Source organism: Pecten maximus, chromosome 10 (assembly GCF_902652985.1).
Source record: "Pecten maximus chromosome 10, xPecMax1.1, whole genome shotgun sequence".
NCBI classification, from domain to species: Eukaryota; Metazoa; Mollusca; class Bivalvia; order Pectinida; family Pectinidae; genus Pecten; species Pecten maximus.
Genome location: NC_047024.1, coordinates 42,479,514 through 42,503,472, shown reverse-complemented (window position 1 = coordinate 42,503,472; position 23,959 = coordinate 42,479,514). Strand labels below are relative to the sequence as shown.

The 23,959-nt window shown below is 35.0% G+C and overlaps 1 protein-coding gene across 1 annotated transcript; it reads left to right on the top strand.

Annotated features, from left to right (window-relative positions):
* The first annotated feature begins 3 nt into the window (after positions 1-3).
* LOC117336720 lies at positions 4-17,404 on the top strand. The gene is made up of 5 exons (XM_033897333.1): positions 4-56; positions 13,719-13,937; positions 15,399-15,506; positions 16,285-16,388; positions 17,274-17,404. The coding sequence occupies exons 2-5, from the start codon at positions 13,723-13,725 to the stop codon at positions 17,402-17,404; spliced, it is 558 nt and encodes a 185-aa protein (XP_033753224.1). The 5' UTR covers positions 4-56; positions 13,719-13,722.
* The last annotated feature ends 6,555 nt before the right edge of the window (positions 17,405-23,959 follow it).

The window sequence follows — 23,959 nt, the reverse complement described above, 5'->3', positions numbered from 1 at the left end:
ATAATTTATGTATATATATATAAGTGTATCACTATAGCGGGAGGCAGAAGACTCAGGTAAGAATGTGTTGTTTTTTTTTTTTTAATATTATTTATTTATTTGTTATTTATTTTCTGACTCGAGAAACTGGATATGTTTACTTATTTTTGTGGAGGTTCGAAAAGGTGTCATTTACTATACCGACACACTAATAAACATAAGCATTTTATCCTATTCTGGATATGACTGGTATGTAAACACTAATAATTTATGAAATAACTTTTTCCGGCAAAACAATAAGAAATATTAGAAATTTAGCTCAGCAGACAAAATTCAACATTCAAAAAAATCTTGTGGCCAACGAGGACACTTTTGAATGTTCAGAGGCTCGACAAGCGACTTACGACATACGACATTCATATTTTGAATGTTGTTCAGCTCAACATTCAACACTCAAATAAAATCATTGGCCAACGAGAGAAATGTTTTAATGTTCAGTGGCTCGACAAACGACATTTAGTTTTTTTGATGTTTTTGAATGTTGAATGTCGTATGATTTCATACCTGTCTGGAATTCAATCTTTTAGAATTTAAAAAAAGATGCATTTCATTATGAATTGAATTTGAATTAGATTTTTGGTTTATTTCTAATATATATTACTTCATTTTTATGTCTTTTTTCTAAACTTAAACAGCATTATTTACGCTTGCGTTACATCTCTAAATGAAACTAATCACATCCAATGCTTGAGATCATTAATGTTTACGCGTGGTGATCAGGCTTGCACAAGAATACCAGAGACAAATGTAGACAGAACTACTTAAAAACATCATTTAGAAAAGTAATAAAGAATTCTTGCAATAAGGGGAAACAAAATTAGACTTGAAAATAAAAACGACCTTGTTCTGTGGATGAAGACACGGAATAGGAATTGTGTCGTCTTCAGCCTATATTGGCACCAAGAATCCGGCTGAGGCCATTTTTTATGTCGGTCGTGTTGAACAGAAACATGATATTGAAAATATTGAGGCTTCCAATAAATTGAGTTCGGAGGAGTGGAAGAATGTTTAAAGGTTACTAATAGAGTCTGACGACCCGGACATGCGACGTCCCGAGACTATGCTTGCTGGTCGTTACAAGATATTGAAGCTGCGCAATACTCATGCAGTATTATCCTAGAATATGCAGTTACGATAAAGTGCAATTCATGTACTATCCAAAATTGAAAATAAACACTAAAATTATCAGAAACAATTGCATAAAAACATTTCTTGAATAATTTTAACATCGCACTATTTTGTTTATTTGTATTGATATACCTCGCAGCGCCACTTACTAATGCCACTATACATTATTTTATCTCTTGTCCGCCATTGTTTTTTTATCTCTTGTCCGCCATTGTTTTATCTATTGTCCGCCATTGTTTTATCTATTGTCTGTCATTGTTTTATCTATTGTTCGTCATTGTTTTATCTCTTGCCCGTCATTGTTTTATCTCTTGTCCGTCATTGTTTTATCTATTGTCCACCATTGTTTTATCTATTGTCTGTCATTGTTTTATCTATTGTCCGTCATTGTTTTATCTATTGTCCGTCATTGTTTTATCTATTGTTCGTCATTGTTTTATCTATTGTCCGTCATTGTTTTATCTATTGTCCGTCATTGTTTTATCTATTGTTCGTCATTGTTTTATCTATTGTCCGCTATTGTTTTATCTCTTGTCTGTCATTGTTTTATTTATTGTCCGTCATTGTTTTATCTATTGTCCGCCATTGTTTTATTTATTGTCCGTCATTGTTTTATCTATTGTCCGTCATTGTTTTATCTATTGTTCGTCATTGTTTTATCTATTGTCCGCTATTGTTTTATCTCTTGTCTGTCATTATTTTATCTATTGTCCGCCATTGTTTTATCTTTTGTCCACCATTGTTTTATCTATTGTCCACCATTGTTTTAACTATTGTCCGTCATTGTTTTATCTCTTGTCCGTCATTGTTTTATCTATTGTCTGTCATTGTTTTATCTATTGTCCACCATTGTTTTATCTATTGTCCGTCATTGTTTTATCTATTGTCCGCCATTGTTTTATCAATTGTCGGTCATTGTTTTATCTATTGTCCGCCATTGTTTTATCTATTGTCTGTCATTGTTTTATCTATTGTCCGTCATTGTTTTATCTATTGTCCACCATTGTTTTATCTATTGTCCGTCATTGTTTTATCTATTGTCCGCCATTGTTTTATCAATTGTCAGTCATTGTTTTATCTATTGTCCGCCATTGTTTTATCTATTGTCTGTCATTGTTTTATATATTGTCCGTCATTGTTTTATCTATTGTTCGTCATTGTTTTATCTATTGTCCGCCATTGTTTTATCTATTGTCCGTCATTGTTTTATCTATTGTCCGTCATTGTTTTATCTATTATTCGTCATTGTTTTATCTATTGTCCGTCATTGTTTTATCTATTGTCCGTCATTGTTTTATCTATTATTCGTCATTGTTTTATCTCTTGTCCGTCATTGTTTTATTTATTGTCCGTCATTGTTTTATCTATAGTTCGTCATTGTTTTATCTATTGTCCACCATTTTTTTTATCTATTGTTCGTATTCAAGATGGCGGCTTTGTTACAAGCAGGAATATGAGGCTCACCACCAAGGGTTTGATTTGTGTATAATATGATATAATTGTGGTGCCAAACATGACTCAATAGCTACATCAAATGATTGTCTAGATTTCTGACATGTAAAAGTGCACATCTAAAGTGTTGACTGTGAAGATCAGATTGATTCAGTTGAACTCTATTGTCTATATGTACGTGACCGCCATTTTGATCAGACCACCTCGCCTATTTGTGTTTTGAACTATATCATGTACACGACCACTTCCTCACAACGAACTGAATCTGAAGTTACCCCTGCACGACTGAAACGCAACCAACCTGATAGCAACACTCCAAGTCCTACCACTGAACCCCCTACTAATAGACGTCGAAACTATCTGTCCGACATGGACGACATGTCCGAGTCGTCCACTCTCCACCAAGTGGACTTAACTTCGCTGCTTATGAACACTCTTGTAAACCCAGACTTTGCGGAGTCCGTTGCTCCAGCATTAGCCCCTGCTCTTGCTAAGGGTCTACTCCCCCTCCTGCAGGGATCCATCAAAGACATGCTGACAGACATAGTTGCCCCCCTTAAACACACTGTTGATCAGCAAAAAGTACACATAGGCGATCTCCAGAAGACCAATGATTCACTTCAAGCTCGGTGTGAGCACTTAGAAAATGCTGTTGGAAACCTCGAGGGTCAAATCGAAGAGCTGGAACAGTATGGAAGGAGGAACTCGCTCCGATTCCACAATGTTCGCCTCAGTGGTGATGATGTAAATGATACGGACTCGACCATTATTGGTATCTGTAAGAACCACCTCAAGATCACCCTCAGCGAAGACGACATATTTAGATCTCACATTATCGGTATCCCCAGAGACAACAAGTACCAAGTTATTTGTAGATTCAAAAACTGGAAAATTAAAAACAAAGTATTCCGTAGTAAGAAAGAGCTAAAGGGCAACTCCGATCGCTTGTTTATCACGGAAGATCTGACACGCGTTCGTCAGGGAATCATGAAGGACCTCTCTGCTGCTAAATCTTCGGGGGGTATTCAGTCGTACTGGTCCAGCGATGGAAGGATCTTCATCAAGCGCGGTACGGACGACAGGAAGATTCTCCTTAAATCACGCGCACACATGTATGATGTCCTTCCCTCACTCCGCCCAGAGGACTCACGTGCACGCGATCGCGATGTAATGACCAGAATCCGAACTATTTCTGAACTGTCCAACTACTCATGTTATTACATGACAGAGACGTGAAACCTCATTCTATCATTTTCCAAAAATTCTCTTGTGTTGATTTGCAATTGATATGCTTGGTTGTGGTTTTTTTTTTTCATAAATTGAACAATGCATGCTAGTTATTTAAGAATCTTGTAAATATATAAAATATCATAAGATATAGATATGTATGAACATAGGTTGTAAAATAAAACAATAACAAATATATCTCAGTGAAACATACACATGGAAGATACAGATCTCCCAGTGATTCATAAACATATAGCATACAATATATCAGAGTGATACATATGTATATATACATGTAAGATACAAGATCTTTTAGTGATATATTCAGATGCAAGATTCAGATCCCCCACGCATTGATTTATATCTATGTAAGATACAAGATATCCAAGTGATATATACATATGTAAGATACAAGATATCCTAGTGATACACACAAACGAAAGATACAAGATCTCCAAATTATATGTATCCATGTAAGATAAAAGATATCTTAGTGATACATACACATGTAATATGCAAGATCTCCAAGTGATACATACACCTGTAAGAAACAAGATCTCTCAGAGATATATACACATAAAAGATGCAAGATCTCCAAGTGATACATACACATGTAATATGCAAGATCTCCAAGTGATACATACACATGTAAGAAACAAGATCTCCCAGAGATATATACACATGTAAGATACAAGATCTCTTAGTGATACATACACATGTAAGATACAAGATCTCCCAGAGATATATACACATGCAAGACACAGATCCTCAAGTGATATATAACCATCCAAGATCCAAGATTTCTTAGTGATACATACACATATAAGATCCAAGATCTCTTAGTGATATATATACATATAAGATCCAAGATCTCTTAGTGATACATACACATGTAAGATACAAGATCTCCCAGAGATATACACACATGCAAGACACAGATCCTCAAGTGATATATAACCATCCAAGATCCAAGATTTCTTAGTGATACATACACATATAAGATCCAAGATCTCTTAGTGATCTATACACATATAAGATCCAAGATCTGTTAGTGATATATACATATACACATATAAGATCCAAGATCTCTTAGTGATATATACACATATAAGATACAAGATCTCCCAGAGATATATACACATACAAGACACAGATCCTCAAGTGATATATAACCATCCAAGATCAAAGATCTCTTAGTAATATATACACATATAAGATCAAAGATCTCTTAGTAATATATACACATATAAGATCCAAGATCTCCCAGAGATTTATACACATATAAGATACAAGATCTCTTAGTGACATAAACACATATAAGATCCAAGATCTCGTAGTGATATATACACATATAAGATTCAAGATCTCTTAGTGATCTATACACATATAAAATCCAAGATCTTTTAGTGATATATACACATATAAGATACAAAATCTCCCAGAGATATATACACATACAAGACACAGATCCTCAAGTGATATATAACCATCCAAGATCAAAGATCTCTTAGTAATATATACACATATAAGATCCAAGATCTCTTAGTGATATATGCACATGTAAGATACAAGATCTCACAGAGATATATACACATATAAGATGCAAGATCTCCAAGTGATATATACACATGAAAGTGTAAGATCTCCTAGGGATATATACATATACACATATAAGATCCAAGACCTCTTAGTGATATATACACATATAAGATCCAAGATCTATTAGTGATATATACCCATATAAGATCCAAGATCTATTAGTGATATATACCCATATAAGATCCAAGATCTCCTAGTGATATATACACTTGTAAGATACAAGATCTCCCAGAGATTTATACACATATAAGATACAAGATCTCTTAGTGATATAAACACATATAAGATCCAAGATCTCGTAGAGATATATACACATATAAGATTCAAGATATCTAAGTGATCTATACACATATAAGATCCAAGATCTCTTAGTGATACATACACATATAAGATGCAAGATCTCCAAGTGATATATACACATGAAAGTGTAAGATCTCCCAGGGATATATACATATACACATATAAGATACAAGACCTCTTAGTGATATATACACATATAAGATCCAAGATCTATTAGTGATATATACCCATATAAGATCCAAGATCTCTTAGTGATACATACCCATATAAGATCCAAGATCTCCTAGTGATATATACACTTGTAAGATACAAGATCTCCCAGAGATTTATACACATATAAGATACAAGATCTCTTAGTGATATAAACACATATACGATCCAAGATCTCGTAGTGATATATACACATATAAGATTCAAGATCTCTTAGTGATCTATACACATATAAGATCCAAGATCTCTTAGTGATATATACGCATATAAGATCCAAGATCTCTTAGTGATATATACACATATAAGATACAAGATCTCCCAGGGATATATACACATATAAGATCCAAAATCACTTAGTGATATATACACATATAAGTTTTCCATATAAAATTCACTAAATTTTTTTTTCTTTATACATATATAAATATATGGTTTTACTCTTTGTAAATACCAAGTTACTCAAGGGATAAGTGTTGATTTTAAAGTTGTTAACAAGTTGTAAAGATGAAAATCCCCACACAAAATGAGGCTGAATGTAAGAACGCTTTACTGAAATGAAGTGTTGTATATAAATAGGTTTAAGACTAAATTTATTTGGCAATATACCATATTTTGATTTTGACGAAATACAATGTACAAACATATAGGTTAAACACTGTTTTGTATATATTCTTTTGTGTTTCTTTTTTACATTAATCATGCAGATTGAATTGAAAAAAAAAAATAACTAGCGAGTGAGAATGCGTTGCAGCTATCATTGGTGTGTATGATTGAACAAATGGAAAGCATGTATGTTTGTATGTATGCTATTGCACTAATTAGTATATTTGTAATATTTATATTTATTTTTTGCACCAATGTGAAATTTGAAATCAACAAACCCGTTCAGTTGATTTTAACTCCAAAAATTCCCCCCCCCCAAAACACACCAAACTAAACACAACCAAGAACACCACTGAACAACACACAAAAAACCCCCCCACCAACCCCCGCCCCACACCCCATACACACCCAAAACCCCACCCCCCCCCAACACACCCCCCCCCCCCCCCCCCCCCCCCCCCCCCCCCAATGTTATGCTCTACACCCCTGTTCTCCCCCTCTACCTATTATTCCATAGCTTTACATGGAATTGTAACCCTTTCAAGTTTTCTCCCTACCTCCTTTATCCCCCCTTTGACATCTGTGACCCCGATCCTGACCTCTATAACCCCTCTAGTCTCTCCATTGCTGAGTGTGCTTCCGCTCTAGTGTGCACATGTGTATTTTGCAGATCCGATCGTCATCCTATAATATTGTTGGTCTTTGATGATAATGGGTAGCGATTTAGTATCATATAGAGCGGCGATCGGCTGTTTTACCTATGCACACACGGCGTTCTTACTCGAAAACATTATATTTTATATATTAACCTCCTAAAATTATTAAGCGGCGTTTGGTCATATATGATACACTCTGCTGCCAAACTAGCATATTTTACTCAGTTATTTCTATCTATCCTTGTTGATAACTCGTGTTTTTTCTTTATTTTACAACTACTTCTTCTTTCTAGCAATGATGTTCATCCAAACCCAGGTCCCAACAATTATTCTAAAGACATTTCTGTCTTTCATTTGAATATTCGTAGTCTTAGAAATAAGTTATCTTATCTAGATCATGTTGCATCAGATTTTGATATAGTCTGTATCACAGAGACTCACCTTGATATATCGATAGCAGACGATGATATACTCCTAGATGGTTATAACCTATACCGTAAAGATCGTGGAACCCCGGGTGGGGGTATAAATGTTTACACTTCCAGTCTCCTATGCACACGTCGTAGACCTAACTTAGAATTCCATATAGGCGAAGTTGTGTGGACAGAGATCCAGTTTCCAAACACGAAATATCTTCTGTGTACTGTCTATAGGCCTCCTAACTGTACACAAGCTTTCTGGAATTTGTTTAGATATTCGTTAGAAACAGCCATGAATGAAACTCCTTATGTTGTAATAGTTGGCGATGTAAATGTCGACCTTCTTACAGTTGATAATAATCACTCCATCATAGATATAACGAATCATTTCCACCTCACAAATGTAATAGACAGACCGACTAGAATTGGACGCACGTCCTGTACACTACTTGACCCTATTTTTCTATCGGACACGTGTAATCACACTAAAGCTGACACTATTGACATAGACCGTGATATTTCAGACCATCAAGCAACATCTGTAGAACTAACTATAGAGACAAATATTACTAGGAGATATAAACGAAAAATTTTATGTTATAATGACGCTAATTTTGACCTTTTTAATAATAAACTAGCGATGACTGATTGGACTGAACTTTTTTCTTTGACCAACACCCCGGATGATATGTGTAGAGTTTTCACAACTAAATATTTAGAAATAGCAAGTGATTGTATTCCTTCAAAAATAGCTACAATAAGACCTAACGATAAGCCATGGTTTGACTCCGATTTGAGACGTGAAATTAGGAAAAGGGACAGATTACTGCAAAAATATGAATCCAACCGCACTCCTTACAATTTGAACAACTTTAGGAAACACCGAAATAGAGTCAATAATCTAAAGAAAAGGAAGAAAGACATGTTTTATGCGGACATAAATGGTTTATTAGACAATTATAATAATTCGAATCCCAAAAACTTTTGGAAACGTGTACGTAGACTTACTAAAACATCTGATATATCAAATGCTATTCCACCTCTGAGGAGTGCGGCTGGAAATCTTGAAATGGAGGATAACATTAAGACAAATATACTAAATGACTACTTTGTTTCTATATCTACAATAGACGACACTGGGACTGACATTCCGACAGCAGAAACAAGAACTGACTCTAGAATCTCTGACATACCCTTCAACATAAATGATATTATTGACATACTAAAAGCCTTAAAAAGTGGTAAAGCTGTAGGAAACGATACAATAAGTCACATCATGCTTAAAAATACTGCTATATCAGTAGCTTATCCTCTGTCTCTAATCTTTCGTACTTCTTTGGAGACTGGGTCTTTCCCTACACAATGGAAACATGCTCTAGTGATGCCTATTTTTAAAAAGGGAGATAAGCAAGATCCTTCCAATTATAGGCCAATATCATTACTTTGTACTATAGGTAAAGTTTTTGAACGACTCATTGCTAAATATTTACATAATTACCTGTTAGAAAATTCTTTAATTTATAAATATCAGTCAGGCTTCCAACCAGGCCATTCTACAGTTCATCAGCTAATTGAAATTTATCAAAAAATATGTGAAAACCTGGAAAAAAAAAACAACCTACCTGTCTAGTTTTCTGTGATATTTCCAAGGCATTCGACAGAGTGTGGCATAGGGGACTTGAAGTGAAACTAGCTAGCTATGGTATATCAGGTAAATTACTCAACTGGTTAATGGATTACGTGTCAGATAGAAAACAGCAGGTATATTTTGGGAATAGCAAATCACTAGTTAAGTCTACAAACGCAGGGGTACCCCAGGGCTCGGTGCTTGGACCTCTTTTGTTCATTATATACATTAATGATATAACAGATAATATAGAAAGCCTTTCAAAACTTTTCGCGGATGATACTTCTCTTTTATGCTCTGATAAATCCCCGCAGGTTATTGAACAGAAAATCAATAGTGATCTTTTAAATATTCAATCGTGGGCAAGTAAATGGTTGGTCAAGTTCAATCCTGCAAAAACTGAAGCGTTGCTTATCTCTAATACAGAACTGGATCATATTATCGAAATAATTTTAACAATATAAATATTGAATTTGTTGACTACCATAAGCATCTAGGAGTATATATAGATTCTAATTGTAAATGGAGCAGTCATATACAACATATTTGTAAAACAGTAGCGAAGCAATTAGGTGTCCTCCGTAAATTGAAATATATCCTAAATAGAAGAACATTAAATATAATATATAGATCCTTTATTCTCCCTGTTTTAGAATATTGTTGTGAACTTTGGGACGGTTGTTCGATTGCTGACGCCGACAGTTTAGAAAAATTACAGCTAGAAGCTTGCCGAATTATCACTGGTCTACCTTCATATACAAGCAGAACATCCCTGTATGCTGAAACGGGATGGGAACCTTTATCCCAACGGCGTTCCCGTCGAAAACTCCAATTGTTCTATAAAATACACAATAACATTACTCCTGAATATCTAAATACTCTACTCCCGCCAGTTGTTGCTGATCATTCTGAACATAATCTTCGCAATGCAGAAAACTATATCTTGCCTAAGAACAGATTGGAATCTTCTAACCTATCTTTTTTCCCCTCAACAATTAGACAGTGGAATCAATTACCCTTAGATATTCGGCACATAGTTTCATTTTTAACCTTTAAAAATTCCATTCGTAATTCTGACCTACCACAGGTACCAAATTCGTTTTTATATGGTAAACGTAAAACTAATATCTTACATACACGGTTAAGAAATCGGGCTAGTACATTAAGAAATCATTTATTTAGAGCCAACCTTATAACTGATCAACGTTGTCATTGTGGCTTTCCTATTGAAAATACCCACCACTTCTTCTTTGATTGTAATACTTATGCGGAACAAAGAATTACACTATTCCGCCATCTAAACCGCTATTTTCCTCTCAACGTAAATCTACTTCTTCTTTTGGAGACACGACTCTTTCTGAGCAAGAAAACGAATTGATTTTTATGCACACTCAGCAATTTATCAATAACTCTAACAGATTCTAACTCCTAACACACACACACACCCCCCCCCCCCCCCCCCCCTTCTCTCTCTCTCTCCCTTCTCTCTTTGATAAGTTTTAAAAAAATCTGAAAGTATCATAAGTTTACTTGTATTTGGTCTTTTCCGACGTCGGCGGCAACAGAGAAACGAATATACAAGAAAGTACGGAATGACCAGGAGGACGCTAACCAAGGCACGGGAAGTGATGGACATAAGTAAAAGTTGTGAGCATCGAATAGTGCTAGAATTAACTTTTGCCGTCGGTGTCGGAAAGGATTACTCACATTATATATGTACATAATATTGAATAATAAATAAGACGCTCCCCTTCTCTCCCCCCCCCCCCCCCCCCTCTCTCCCTCTCTCTCTTCCTCTCTCTCTCCCTCTCTCTCATGATGTTTTTTTTCCACGTGTGACTGTATGATAGTGTGAGATAATGTATTTTAGTATTGTAAATAAGCCATCTTGAATTTTGTAAATATATACAGTTTTATTGTAAGGAAAGGGCTTTGTATAAGTTGAAAAACTTGTGCCCGATCATATTGTTTAAAGACAATAAAATATGTTTAAATCTAAAAAATCTATTGTCCGTCATTGTTTTACCTATTGTCCGTCATTGTTTTATTTATTGTCCGTCACTGTTTATCTCTTGTCCGTCATTGTTTTATCTATTGTCCGCCATTGTTTTATCTTTTGTCCGTCATTGTTTTATTTATTGTCCGTCATTGTTTTATCTATTGTCCGCCATTGTTTTATCTATTGTCCGTCATTGTTTTATCTATTGTTCGTCATTGTTTTATCTATTGTCCGTCATTGTTTTATCTATTGTCCGTCATTGTTTTATCTATTGTTCGTCATTGTTTTATCTATTGTCCGTCATTGTTTTATCTATTGTTCGTCATTGTTTTATCTATTGTTCGTCATTGTTTTATCTCTTGTCCGCCATTATTTTATCCATTGTCCGCAGTTGTTTTATCTATTGTCTGTCATTGTTTTTTCTATTGTCCGTCATTGTTTTATCTCTTGTCCGTCATTGTTTTATCTATTGTTCGTCATTGTTTTATCTCTTGTTCGTCATTGTTTTATCTATTGTCCGTCATTGTTTTATCTATTGTTCGTCATTGTTTTATCTATTGTTCGTCATTGTTTTATCTCTTGTCCGCCATTGTTTTATCTATTGTCCGCCGTTGTTTTATCTATTGTCTGTCATTGTTTTTTCTATTGTCCGTCATTGTTTTATCTCTTGTCCGTCATTGTTTTATCTATTGTTCGTCATTGTTTTATCTATTGTCCGCCGTTGTTTTATCTATTGTCCGTCATTGTTTTATCTATTGTCCGTCATTGTTTTATCTCTTGTCCGCCATTATTTTATCTATTGTCCGCCGTTGTTTTATCTATTGTCTGTCATTGTTTTTTCTATTGTCCGTCATTGTTTTATCTATTGTTCGTCATTGTTTTATCTATTGTCCGTCATTGTTTTATCTCTTGTCTGTCATTGTTTTATCTATTGTCCGTCATTGTTTTATCTATTGTCCGTCATTGTTTTATCTATTGTCCACCATTGTTTTATCTATTGTCCGTCATTGTTTTATCTATTGTTCGTCATTGTTTCATCATTGTCCGTCATTGTTTAATCTATTGTCCGCCATTGCTTTATCTATTGTCCGCCATTGCTTTATCTATTGTCCGCCGTTGTTTTATCTATTGTCCGTCATTGTTTTATCTATTGTCCGTCATTGTTTTATCTATTGTCCGTCATTGTTTTATCTATTGTCCACCATTGTTTTTTTTATTTATTGTCCGCCGTTGTTTTATCTATTGTCCGCCGTTGTTTTATCTTTTGTCCGCCATTGTTTTATCTATTGTCTGTCATTGTTTTATCTATTGTCCGCCATTATTTTATCTATTGTCCGCCATTGTTTTATTTATTGTCCGTCATTGTTTTATCTATTGTCCGCCATTGCTTTATCTATTGTCCGCCATTGTTTTATCTATTGTCCGTCATTGTTTTATCTCTTGTCCGTCATTGTTTTATCTCTTGTCCGTCATTGTTTTATCTATTGTTCGTCATTGTTTTATATATTGTCCGTCATTGTTTTATCTATTGTCCGTCATTGTTTTATTTATTGTCCGTCATTGTTTTATCTCTTGTCCGTCATTGTTTTATCTATTGTCCACCATTGTTTTTTTTATTTATTGTCCGTCATTGTTTTATCTATTGTCCGTCATTGCTTTATCTATTGTCCGCCATTGTTTTATCTATTGTCCGTCATTGTTTTATCTATTGTCCGCCATTGTTTTTTCTTATTTATTGTACGCCGTTGTTTTATCTATTGTCCGTCATTGTTTTATCTATTGTCCGTCATTGTTTTATCTTTTGTCCGCCATTGCTTTATCTATTGTCCGTCATTGTTTTATCTTTTGTCCGTCATTGTTTTATCTATTGTCCGTCATTGTTTTATCTATTGTCCGTCATTGTTTTATCTATTGTCCACCATTGTTGTATCTATTGTCCGTCATTGTTTTATCTATTGTTCGTCATTGTTTCATCTATTGTCCGTCATTGTTTTATCTATTGTCCGCCATTGTTTTATCTATTGTCCGTCATTGTTTTACCTATTGTCCGTCATTGTTTTATCTATTGTCCGTCATTGTTTTATCTCTTGTCTGTCATTGTTTTATCTATTGTCCGTCATTGTTTTATCTATTGTTCGTCATTGTTTTATCTATTGTCCGCTATTGTTTTATCTCTTGTCCGTCATTGTTTAATTTATTGTCCGCCATTGTTTTATCTATTGTCCGTCATTGTTTTATCTATTGTCCGCCATTGCTTTATCTATTGTCCGCCATTGTTTTATCTATTGTCCGTCATTGTTTTATCTATTGTCCACCATTGTTTTATCTATTGTCCGTCATTGTTTTATCTCTTGTCCGTCATTGTTTTATCTATTGTCCGACTTTTTTTTAATCTATTGTCCATTATATAAAAAAGTTGAAATACCTTTGTAATTGTATGTTATATCTATATTTTTCAGCAGTATGGGGATATTAGCTTACACATGTCTACTATTGTCACTCGGCGTTCTGACCTGTGTCTCGCTATGCACAGACGAAGAAAACCGTAAATCTAGACGGCAGATTGGACAAGACGGAGCTTCAACTACTCTTACTGTCACAGGAGTTCACAGGAATCGACACCAGAAACTCGTGACAGAGACACTACATGGCCCTAACGTCTGTAATACAACCATTGAGTAAGTTGTTAATATAATCTTATGTAGAAATATTTACTTCGTACCATATTTTCGAAAACAGTAGATATATTTTACGTGCTATTCGTTTGAACATTTTCACTTATTTTTCGCACAATGTAATTTATCAGATAGAAGACACCCTGGACAAAACAAAAACAAAAACACAAACAAAAAACGATAACATTGCTTCAGTACCAATGTCTCTTAACTGGTCCTAAACTTTAATGACGACCAAAAACTTCAACGCGTGACAGCTAAAGAGTTGAAGGAAACAGGGAACATGATTTTCCTATCAGACTCAACAGCTGATACTGTTATGTGATGCAAAATTATATAAACTTTATAAAAAAAAAACCAGAGCAATACGTTGTCTACCAGAAAAAAAAACACGAAATGGCAACACTGCACAATATGAAGAATTGCCACGGCCACATCAGAATGCGAGAGAAAATGTCTGGTCAAGTCAATACTAACAGCATATAAAACTACCCCGCGCCCGGGGGGAAAATTATGCTACAGTTTAGAGTAGCCAGACCACAAACCGGCTAAAATTAAAAACCAAATTTCAAAGAAAAAGCGTTTATAGGGAGCAGAACCAGACAAAAATATGGGAGATTAGGCGTCCCTCAAAGTTTAACAAAAATACCACATCAAAATCAAACAAGCATACTTAGAACATAAGCAAATTTTTAGAAATCCAATCAACATTGTTATATATCAAAAATCAATGCTAAATTGACCAAACATTCTCGCCTGCATGCAAGCTAAAGTAAGGGGCCGCGGTGGCCGAGTGGTTAAGGTGTCCCGACACTTTAACACTTGCCCTCCACCTCTGGGTTGCGAGTTCGAAACCTACGTGGGGCAGTTGCCAGGTACTGGCCGTAGGCCGGTGGTTTTTCTCCGGGTAGTCCAACGTAGTCCATCCTCAGCATGCCATAAAATAGAAGCGCCAAAACGTCCAAGATCCAAGCGGGATTCATCATTGCTAGTTCTGACATGACAAAATGTTAGTCTGGTGATAAAAGACCCAACAATTCATATCCGTGTACTGTATTATGAAACCTTAAAATAAGCTCTTTGAGTGATAGTAAAGTATCATTTTAACGAGACCATGTAAAAATAGATAAGATTATTGAAAGCCTAATTTACTAAGGCATTGTTACAAAATATACAGCAATTTAACTGCTGGAATACGAATGTATGTCTTGAAAGTCCTAGCTTTCAAACGCCCCAACTCTTTAATTTTATTGTTTTATTTTATTTTATTTTATTTTATTTATTTATTTATTAAATTATTTATTTTATTATTTTGCACTATTTCCATTTAAAAAGCTGCATATTTGTACAAAAATACAAGAAGTAAATACGATGATAATTATCTTAATTGATATATTTTGAAATATTTTTGTTTTAAATTATTTCTCAATTTTAATCTTTGTTGGTATTTTTTTTTTATTTCAGGTACTATGGTATTGTAGAGGAAACGTTTATATTTATTTGGACGGCGAGGAAGCCTTGTGGTGACGTCACAGCTCGCACCACGGCTTGTACAGACGGATTTTACACAAAGTAGGTAAATCTTAGAATGACGTTATTATTTTTATTTTTATATCTTACATTTGTACGACTGGCACCTACCTATCTTATAAATCTGAGTCAACTGACGCTTCGCAATTCAAACACGCTGATAACGTTGTGTGAGTCTATAAGTCTAATCATATGGGGGCTAAAAAAAACCTTTGAGACAGTATTTTCGAAGATGAATTTTCAGAATTCATGAATCGTGTGTTACATGAGTCAGATATATATTGCTAAACATATAACCAGGAGGGGCCCAGGGGCACGCCCCTCCCCACCCCCACCCCACGGCAGTGGTCCCGACTAAGAAGCTTTTTTTTTACGTTTTGTCTGTGTCTTCATCCCAGAATGCATTTGTCTTTCGTAAACTTCCAGCCTGGAATATATCGACAGGTTTTAAGTTTTCGAGATAAAAATATGGTCCTGTTTCATCACTGGACTCGCCGTTTCCACCTCTGGGTTGCGAGTTCGAAACCTACGTGGGGCAGTTGCCAGGTACTGACCGTAGGCCGGTGGTTTCTCTCCGTGTACTCCGGCTTTCCTCCACCTCCAAAACCTGGCACGTCCTTAAATGACCCTTGCTGTTAATAGGACGTTAAACAAAAACAAACCAACTCGCCATTATGTCGAATGTTCTTGTCGACTTAAAACGAAAATGCATTAATTTACATAAAATTGCATTAAAATACATTAAATTACATTAAACTTGCCCCGCTTCTGTTACAGAAACATATATTATTGATCATATATTTATTTCTGTAAATTGTAGGACAGAAACCGGTGTTGGAGTAAGAAATGTAACAAGGAAAATGATAAAAATGATACCAGAGTGTTGTTCCTTGCACAAAGAAGAAAAGAATTTGTGTGTTAAAGGTACGTTAATGGAACATACTTACATATATATCTATAACTTGTAGAAATAAAGTTAGTTCTATTTATAGCCTCTGACGATAATCACGATGGCTCTGATGACATACACAATTTTAGGTTGATAAATCTGACCATTAATGATATTGGTACAGACGGTTTTTTTCAAACCACACACGCATTAATTACAATGATTTTAATCATGATTTGTATCAACGGTATTAACGTTCCTCTCTTCGTCAGTCAACATAACTTGAGAAAATATCAACCAAGATCGAGGTAACTTTGTATACACTCAGATATTGTCAAGATCTCGAACGAATTCGAAAATGGGAATTATTTGATTGTATTTTACAGAGTTATTGCCCTTTGTAATAATATCATAGTTGGACCTTGTGAACACCATAAGTCGAGTAAATATAAAGTTTGATAAAACTTTGTATGTAGCCATATATTGACAAGATCTCAGGCGGGTCTGAAAATGGAAATTATTCGACAGTAACTTACAGTGTTACTGTTTTTGGTTCATCTGAGTAGAAAGGTAAATCTCTTTAAAACGCTACTAGTCCTGAACACCTAAATGGATTTTGATGAAATTTGTATGGATACTTATTTGGCAGTGTTGTGTGTGGTATAAATGAAGAATGTGACATATTTGCAGAAGAATGGGGTCCCAATAGGAGAAATAAGGGGAAATAAAGCAAAAAAGAGATACATTTCTCTTTTAAGAATGAATGATGTAACCTCTCTGTAGTTTGAATCATTGTTGTCAGTCGCAGTGGCTCTGTCGCAATGAAATACATTTCCGTATTTTGTGTTGTTTATCCTATTGGATTAATGAATAGAGAACGCAATACATAATGATGAATCTTGTACTGAATTTCATTCCAGACACCGTCGCCATTATCAGCCTCGTTGTCATTCTGTCAGTGTTAGTGGGCGTGGTCTCGTTTATATGTTTGTGCTGCTACTGCTGTTGCTGCCGAAGAAAAAAGGTGATACATTTATATATACATATATAAACATAAACATATACATTATGTATATGCGAATGTTACATAGCTGATCATATTGACATGTTTAAAAAATGTTTTTGCATTATTATATGTATCGAAAGATAACATTTTTTTTCTGATACAATTAATTAATTTTGATTTTGTTTGTTTATCAACAATACCTATTGTTTTTATACTGTATGGAATTATTGTTTATTTTAGACACGACGAGAGGTTTACGGGAAAGTTTGAACATAACTTGATCCCGGATGTAAGTAATTTAACACTAATTATATCAATTCTAATGGTCATAGTTAATATAAACTAATTAGCAATGTAGACGGCCAATCTTACTTAAAACAGGTATTTACTATCTGCAGAACCAGAGAGATCTGCTGTATTCTGTCGAAAACGGGGATTTGTGAAAATAGTCCAAGAGATGTTCGTAGGACAGACTATTACTTAACAAATTCAAAATCAATACTTTAGCATGGCCCACTTTATACACTTTTTTTTTTGTTTTCTTCATCTCTCCTCAATGTGTCCGTTTTAACACAAAGTGAGTTTTCATGGCTGTGTGAGCGACGATACGTATTTTGTATACAAACATTTGTTATTGTGAGGGTGATTTCTGAAGCAAATGCACAAATACCATGCATGTCTTCCAGAGATAATGAAGCGATCAATTGTATAGAGTGAAAGAGAGACTCTCTCTGTCTCTGTCTCTGTGTCTCTGTGTCTCTCTCTTTGTCTCTCTCTGTTTCTCTTTTTTTCTCTCTCTCTCTCTCTGTTTCTGTGTCTCTCTCTGTGTCTCTCACTCTGTCTCTCTCTGTTTATCTTTGTCTCTCTCTGTCTCTTTTCTGTGTCTCTCTCTGTGTCTCTCTCTGGTAGCAGTGTACAGTAAAAATGCCAAATTCTGAAAAATATGGCACACGCTTTAGATATGTAAACATTGCCAGTTAACCTTACATATAACCTCTAATAAAGTATATATATTTGAAATCTGTACAACATTTGCAATTTTAATAGAGCTCTGAAGGATAAGTAAACTGATATTTTCTGTGATTTTTAGAGCTGTGAATACCATGGTAACAGCTTAAAAAATTCTCAAAAATTGCAAAATATTATGATATTTGACCCAAAATGGCACAATTCTCTACACAATTTTTTTTCTGAAACCTATTTAAAATTAAATATCTCTATCCCAAAGACAGAATTAATCTTGTTTGGACATATGTTGTAAATTAAGTTTTTCCGCTATCTTACCTTTTCTGTGGGCTTCCATTTTGCGCTGTAGGCGAAACTAAATTTCCTGTGTAAACACACGTTCGGAAGATCCGGATATTTAAAATCCGGAACCAATTTATTGACTTTTGTTTTAATAAATGTGAAGCCTGTATGTACTACTTCATACTGGATATACCAATTATAGTGTACATTTATTTTTTCATTTTTTATACATATCATAATACAGGAGTTATTTGCTTAACAAAAAAATTGCCCATGGCCAGGCTGTCTTACTGTGGTGTGCTACCTTATACATCACTTTTGTTAATTCTAATTTTACTAAAAAACCCATGAATGTCTAGAATATGTTCCGACGAACAAAATGACATATCGGGTTAGGGGTTTTTTTGCCCCCCCCCCCCCTTTTTTTTTAAATTTCCCCCCTTTTGTTTTTATCCCTTTTTGGGGAATTTTTTTTTCTCTTGGTTTAAAAAACCACCAAAATTTTTTGTTAAAAACCTTTTTAATTGTTTTCCCAAAAGTGGGGGGGCCCCCCCCCATATTGGGGGCTTTTCCCCTTTTTTTCCCTCCCTCCTTGGAAATGGGAAAAAACCCCCCCGGTTTTGGGGGGAAGTTTGATTGGGTTTTTTCCCCTTTGGGGGGTAAATCAATTTTCCGTGGGTTTTGTTTTCTTTAAGGGGGGTTTAAAATTTTAAAAAAGTCCCCTCCCCAAAATTTAAAACTTTTCCTTTAAAAAGGGGGGAAAAATTTCCCCTTTTAAAACCCCCAAAAAAAAAAAGGGGAAAAAGGGAAAAAAGGTTTTTTGGGTTTTAATCCCTGGGGTTTTTTGGGAAAAAATTTTTTTTTAAATCTCTCTCCGTGGTATGTGGAATATCAATCTCTCTCCGTGGTATGTGGGGAATATCAATCTCTCTCCGTGTTATGTGGGGAATATCAATCTCTCTCCGTGTTATGTGGGGAATATCAATCTCTCTCCGTGGTATGTGTGGAATATCAATCTCTCTCCGTGGTATGTCGGGAATATCAATCTCTCTCCGTGGTATGTGTGGAATATCAATCTCTCTCCGTAGTATGTGGGAATATCAATCTCTCTCCGTAGTATGTGTGGAATATCAATCTCTCTCCGTGGTATGTGTGGAATATCAATCTCTCTCCGTGGTATGTGTGGAATATCAATCTCTCTCCGTAGTATGTGTGGAATATCAATCTCTCTCCGTGGTATGTGTGGAATATCAATCTCTCTCCGTGGTATGTGTGGAATATCAATCTCTCTCCGTGTTATGTGTGGAATATCAATCTCTCTCCGTAGTATGTGTGGAATATCAATCTCTCTCCGTGGTATGTGTGGAATATCAATCTCTCTCCGTGGTATGTGTGGAATATCAATCTCTCTCCGTAGTATGTCGGGAATATCAATCTCCCTCCTAGTGGTATGGGTTGAATATAATCTCTCTCCGTGGTATGTGGGGAATATTCAATCTCTCTCCTTAGTTGGGGAATATCAATCTCTCTCGTGGTATGTGTGGAATATCAATCTCTCTCGTTTAATGTGATGGACTATCAATTCTCTCCCGAGTATGTGTGGAATACAATATCTCCCTAGTATGTGTGGAATATCAATCTCTCTCCGTGGTATGTGGGGAATGTCAATCTCTCTCTGACGTATGTGGGGAATATCAATCTCTCTCCGTGGTATGTTGGTCAGTAAAAGTCCGAGATATTCGGAATAGGAAAAATTACCCACAATTCAGCAACCCCCCCCCCCCCCCCCCCCCCTCTCTCTCTCTCTCTCTCTCTCTCTCTCTCCCCATGATGTCGATATCCATTAAAAATATCTTACGCATATCGAGAACAAGGGAACATGTACATTTAAGCTACATATGTATATTAATACACTGTACATATATAAACATATATATATATATATATATATATATATAATCATGACACGTGTTATACTTTTGTTAATTTATTCACCACAGATGATCTGGGTTCTCAAGAACTTGACACCTTCAAGAGGACGATAGCCAGGATTCAAACATTTTGTGGACTGAGATTCGCAGACTGATCATGTGATCTCACTGATATGTCTTCAGGGAAATGAATCGGCCGACAAGCTCTGACGTCAAAATATAACTTGTTATGTGTTATGCACACACGTATGTCTAACGTCATTATATTGGTCTATTTTCCGTCATTCGGAGCATCTCTAGAGGTATAGACCAAAGCTTAAGGCGTCTCACCCGAGTTCCTGTTTACTGTTTGTTTACCTCGATGTTTATCCGTAAAACTCTGCATACATGAACGTTTCAAAAGCACGTTTTGGTTTTGACTTGTTATGGCGATCCTCCATTTGTGTAATATCTTTTCGTGGAATCAAGCTTAAAACATCAAAACAAGTTTGAAATCGACTTAAAACGTTCGATATATGTACGGATCAGTAGCTTTTAGGGGTTGACCAGGCCGTAAACCGGAAGTACAGTTTCGGTTTTATATATCAATATACTGGTTCTTTTCATCTACAACCCCACAGCTGACTCTTTGAAGAAGTTAATATATGTTCAATATTTCACATGTTTGTAAAAAAAAAAAAAAAAAAAATGCGGGAATCGCAATTATTGTCCGCATACTTATAAAGATAGTAAACGCTCATCAACCTAAAAGAAATGTATCCATAATACCAATTTGAAATTGTGTCAACGAATGCACCGAATAAACCAGGAAATGAAAAGACGATACACAGCCCGTATTTGGTCTCACTGGATACACTGTGATAATGGTATATACAGATATTCTTTGCTTTGATATAACTACTTTATATATTATGGTAAATTTAATGGAATTCTTCAAACACCATTTTCATATTGCCATGACAAACCTATTATCCTCATAGACTGTATACGTACATTTATCCTGCAACTGCCACCGCATTGTCGGAATACACCCACCGTATATATTTTTGCTGTACATTGTATACGGCAGGTGACGGAAAACAGCTGTATTTTAGAATCTTAGCACGTGCGTCAGTTCGACTGACCTACTTCAAAATGAAACTACGTTTAAAAGGCGAACATATTTCTGTCATTTTGGACACCGTTTCACTTCAAAATGATTATTTTTGATGATTATTTTTGATGATTATTTTTATGACTGTTGCAGGATAAATAGAATACATGGTCAGTGTCTTAAAATATAAGCTGTATTTTTGGCTCGGGAGAGAAAGACAAAAGTGGCTCGCCAAGGCTCGCCACTTTTGTCTTTCTTTACCCTCGCCAAAATACAGCTTATATTTTAAGACACTGACCATGTATTCTCTATATATTAAATCAAGACATTATTGTATTTTTTTTACAATTATTAGCGTCGGACAATAGACAGGATCTTGGGTGCTAACGGAATAGCTGTTGTCCTCAGCCTCTGTTAATAATTGTTTTGTTATATTAAGCTTACCTCTGTAAACTGGAATGTTGGGAACAAAACATTAAAACGAAAAAGTTTCCAAGTTTTCGTCATTATAAGATCGCAGATCATCCAATATTGTAGCCATATTGGAATGGGACAAATTATCTTCCAGGATCCTAACCGTCTTTCCAAATTTTTATCAAATGTTCTTCATCGCAAGAAGAAAATCGGGATAAGTCTTCCGTGTTTGTTAACACCGGAACCGGAAACCAGCTGGCAGACATCAGGACTCGGACCACAATTAATGTCCCTCCTTATTCTACCAAGGAAAAATCTGAATTAAAATATTTCATAATTTTGCAAAAATCTGGTTTTCACATCACGTTGTAGAACTATTCAAGTTGAACCTACAGTGAGCTGGAAAGTACCTCATGACCAGCATTTAAGAAAGATATTTATATTTAAGTGTAACCACCCCACAATATTGTGGGGAAAATCCGGAAAATAAATCACCAAATACCATTACTCATGCCTTATAACTCCCCGTGTCCTGCACACAAACAAACATGGAAATCGTATCAAAACAAATTTCTGTCACTAGAATAAATATTGCACTATAAATCTATGCTTAAATTATGCCAATACCTATACCAGCTAGATCGGGATTTTTTTTTTAGCAACAGTGCTAAATTTTGCAAATGCCATATATTTACTAAATTCGTGTACAACGACCCGGACGTATAATTGTGGTCTGAGGTCATCAACATTACGTACAAGGTCCCGAAATCTCTTGACACATTAGTCAACCAGATTACAAGTTTACCCCGGATCGTGAGAAAATCGAAATGCTACCTTGGGAATCACGCGAGGGCGGACAGTAATTTTTTTTTTAAATTAAAAAAAAAAAAACAGGCCCGGGGAAGCTGCTTTCTGTTTTCAACATATACAACTTTAATAGCAAAATTGTTGCTTATTTTTTTTATTACAGTTTATATAGGAAATTGTACACACTGGAATAACAATAATAAACGTTGTTTTTTCACACGTCCTGATTAGTTAAAATAGTATCACGTGATTCCCGATAAAAAATTAGGAGTGAAAAGAAAAAAAAAAGGTCAAAATATTGGTCAACGTTGGGTTTCTAAAATTAGGATATGAATCAAATTATTCAATCATTAATGGATTAGTGTACTGACTGTAACATGATGCATACTTTGACTGTGTTCATTGTGTGGTGTTTAAACACTTGATTAAAAATCCACCAAATCTATATACTGCAGTCTCTATCATTATTTGTAAATATGGTATTTTAATTCATACATATATTTTATGAAATCAAAATCAGCATTTTATAACAAAACTATATAGGGATTGGATTTCACTTTTATGTTAACCATGCTTTTATGGAGCAATTCCTCTAAGAATATATTCTATGGGGCGCGCTATAAAAGCATGGTTAACATTAAAGTGAAATCCAATCCCTATATTTACACTTACGGATGTTGTTTCTATAAGTCTTTGTGATTACAATATTTTTTCTTTGTAAATAAAAAAAATCATATAAAAGTCGTACACAGTGAGAGGAGTCAATTATTAGAACAGCCAATGGTGACGCTTCACAACAAATTGAGACTTTTTTTCCGCGGTAAAAAATAGTTCTGTTTTTTATTATGATATTAACATAAATAATCAAAACATTTTGATAGATTATCATATTTAATATTGTCAAACATGTTAGATTTCAAATAAAAAAATAGCCCTTGGTAACTTAAATTGTAAATGTAAACAAAGCCATGTGCTTGGCGAAAGTAGTTCCTGTACCCTGTCATATTTTCATACGCAAGTTCAAAGGTCAATGTTTCCATGCAAGAATGGTAAACAAATCGGTCTGGTATTGTTATATAGTGACAAAACTTTGCAAGCTTAAATATA

Coding starts and splice junctions, on each gene's coding strand:
- LOC117336720 (XM_033897333.1), top strand. CDS start 13,723: ATGGGGATATTAGCTTACACATGTCTACTATTGTCACTCGGCGTTCTG. Junction 15,507..16,284: donor ACAGACGGATTTTACACAAA/GTAGGTAAATCT, acceptor TGTAAATTGTAG/GACAGAAACCGGTGTTGGAG. Junction 16,389..17,273: donor AAAGAATTTGTGTGTTAAAG/GTACGTTAATGG, acceptor ATTTCATTCCAG/ACACCGTCGCCATTATCAGC.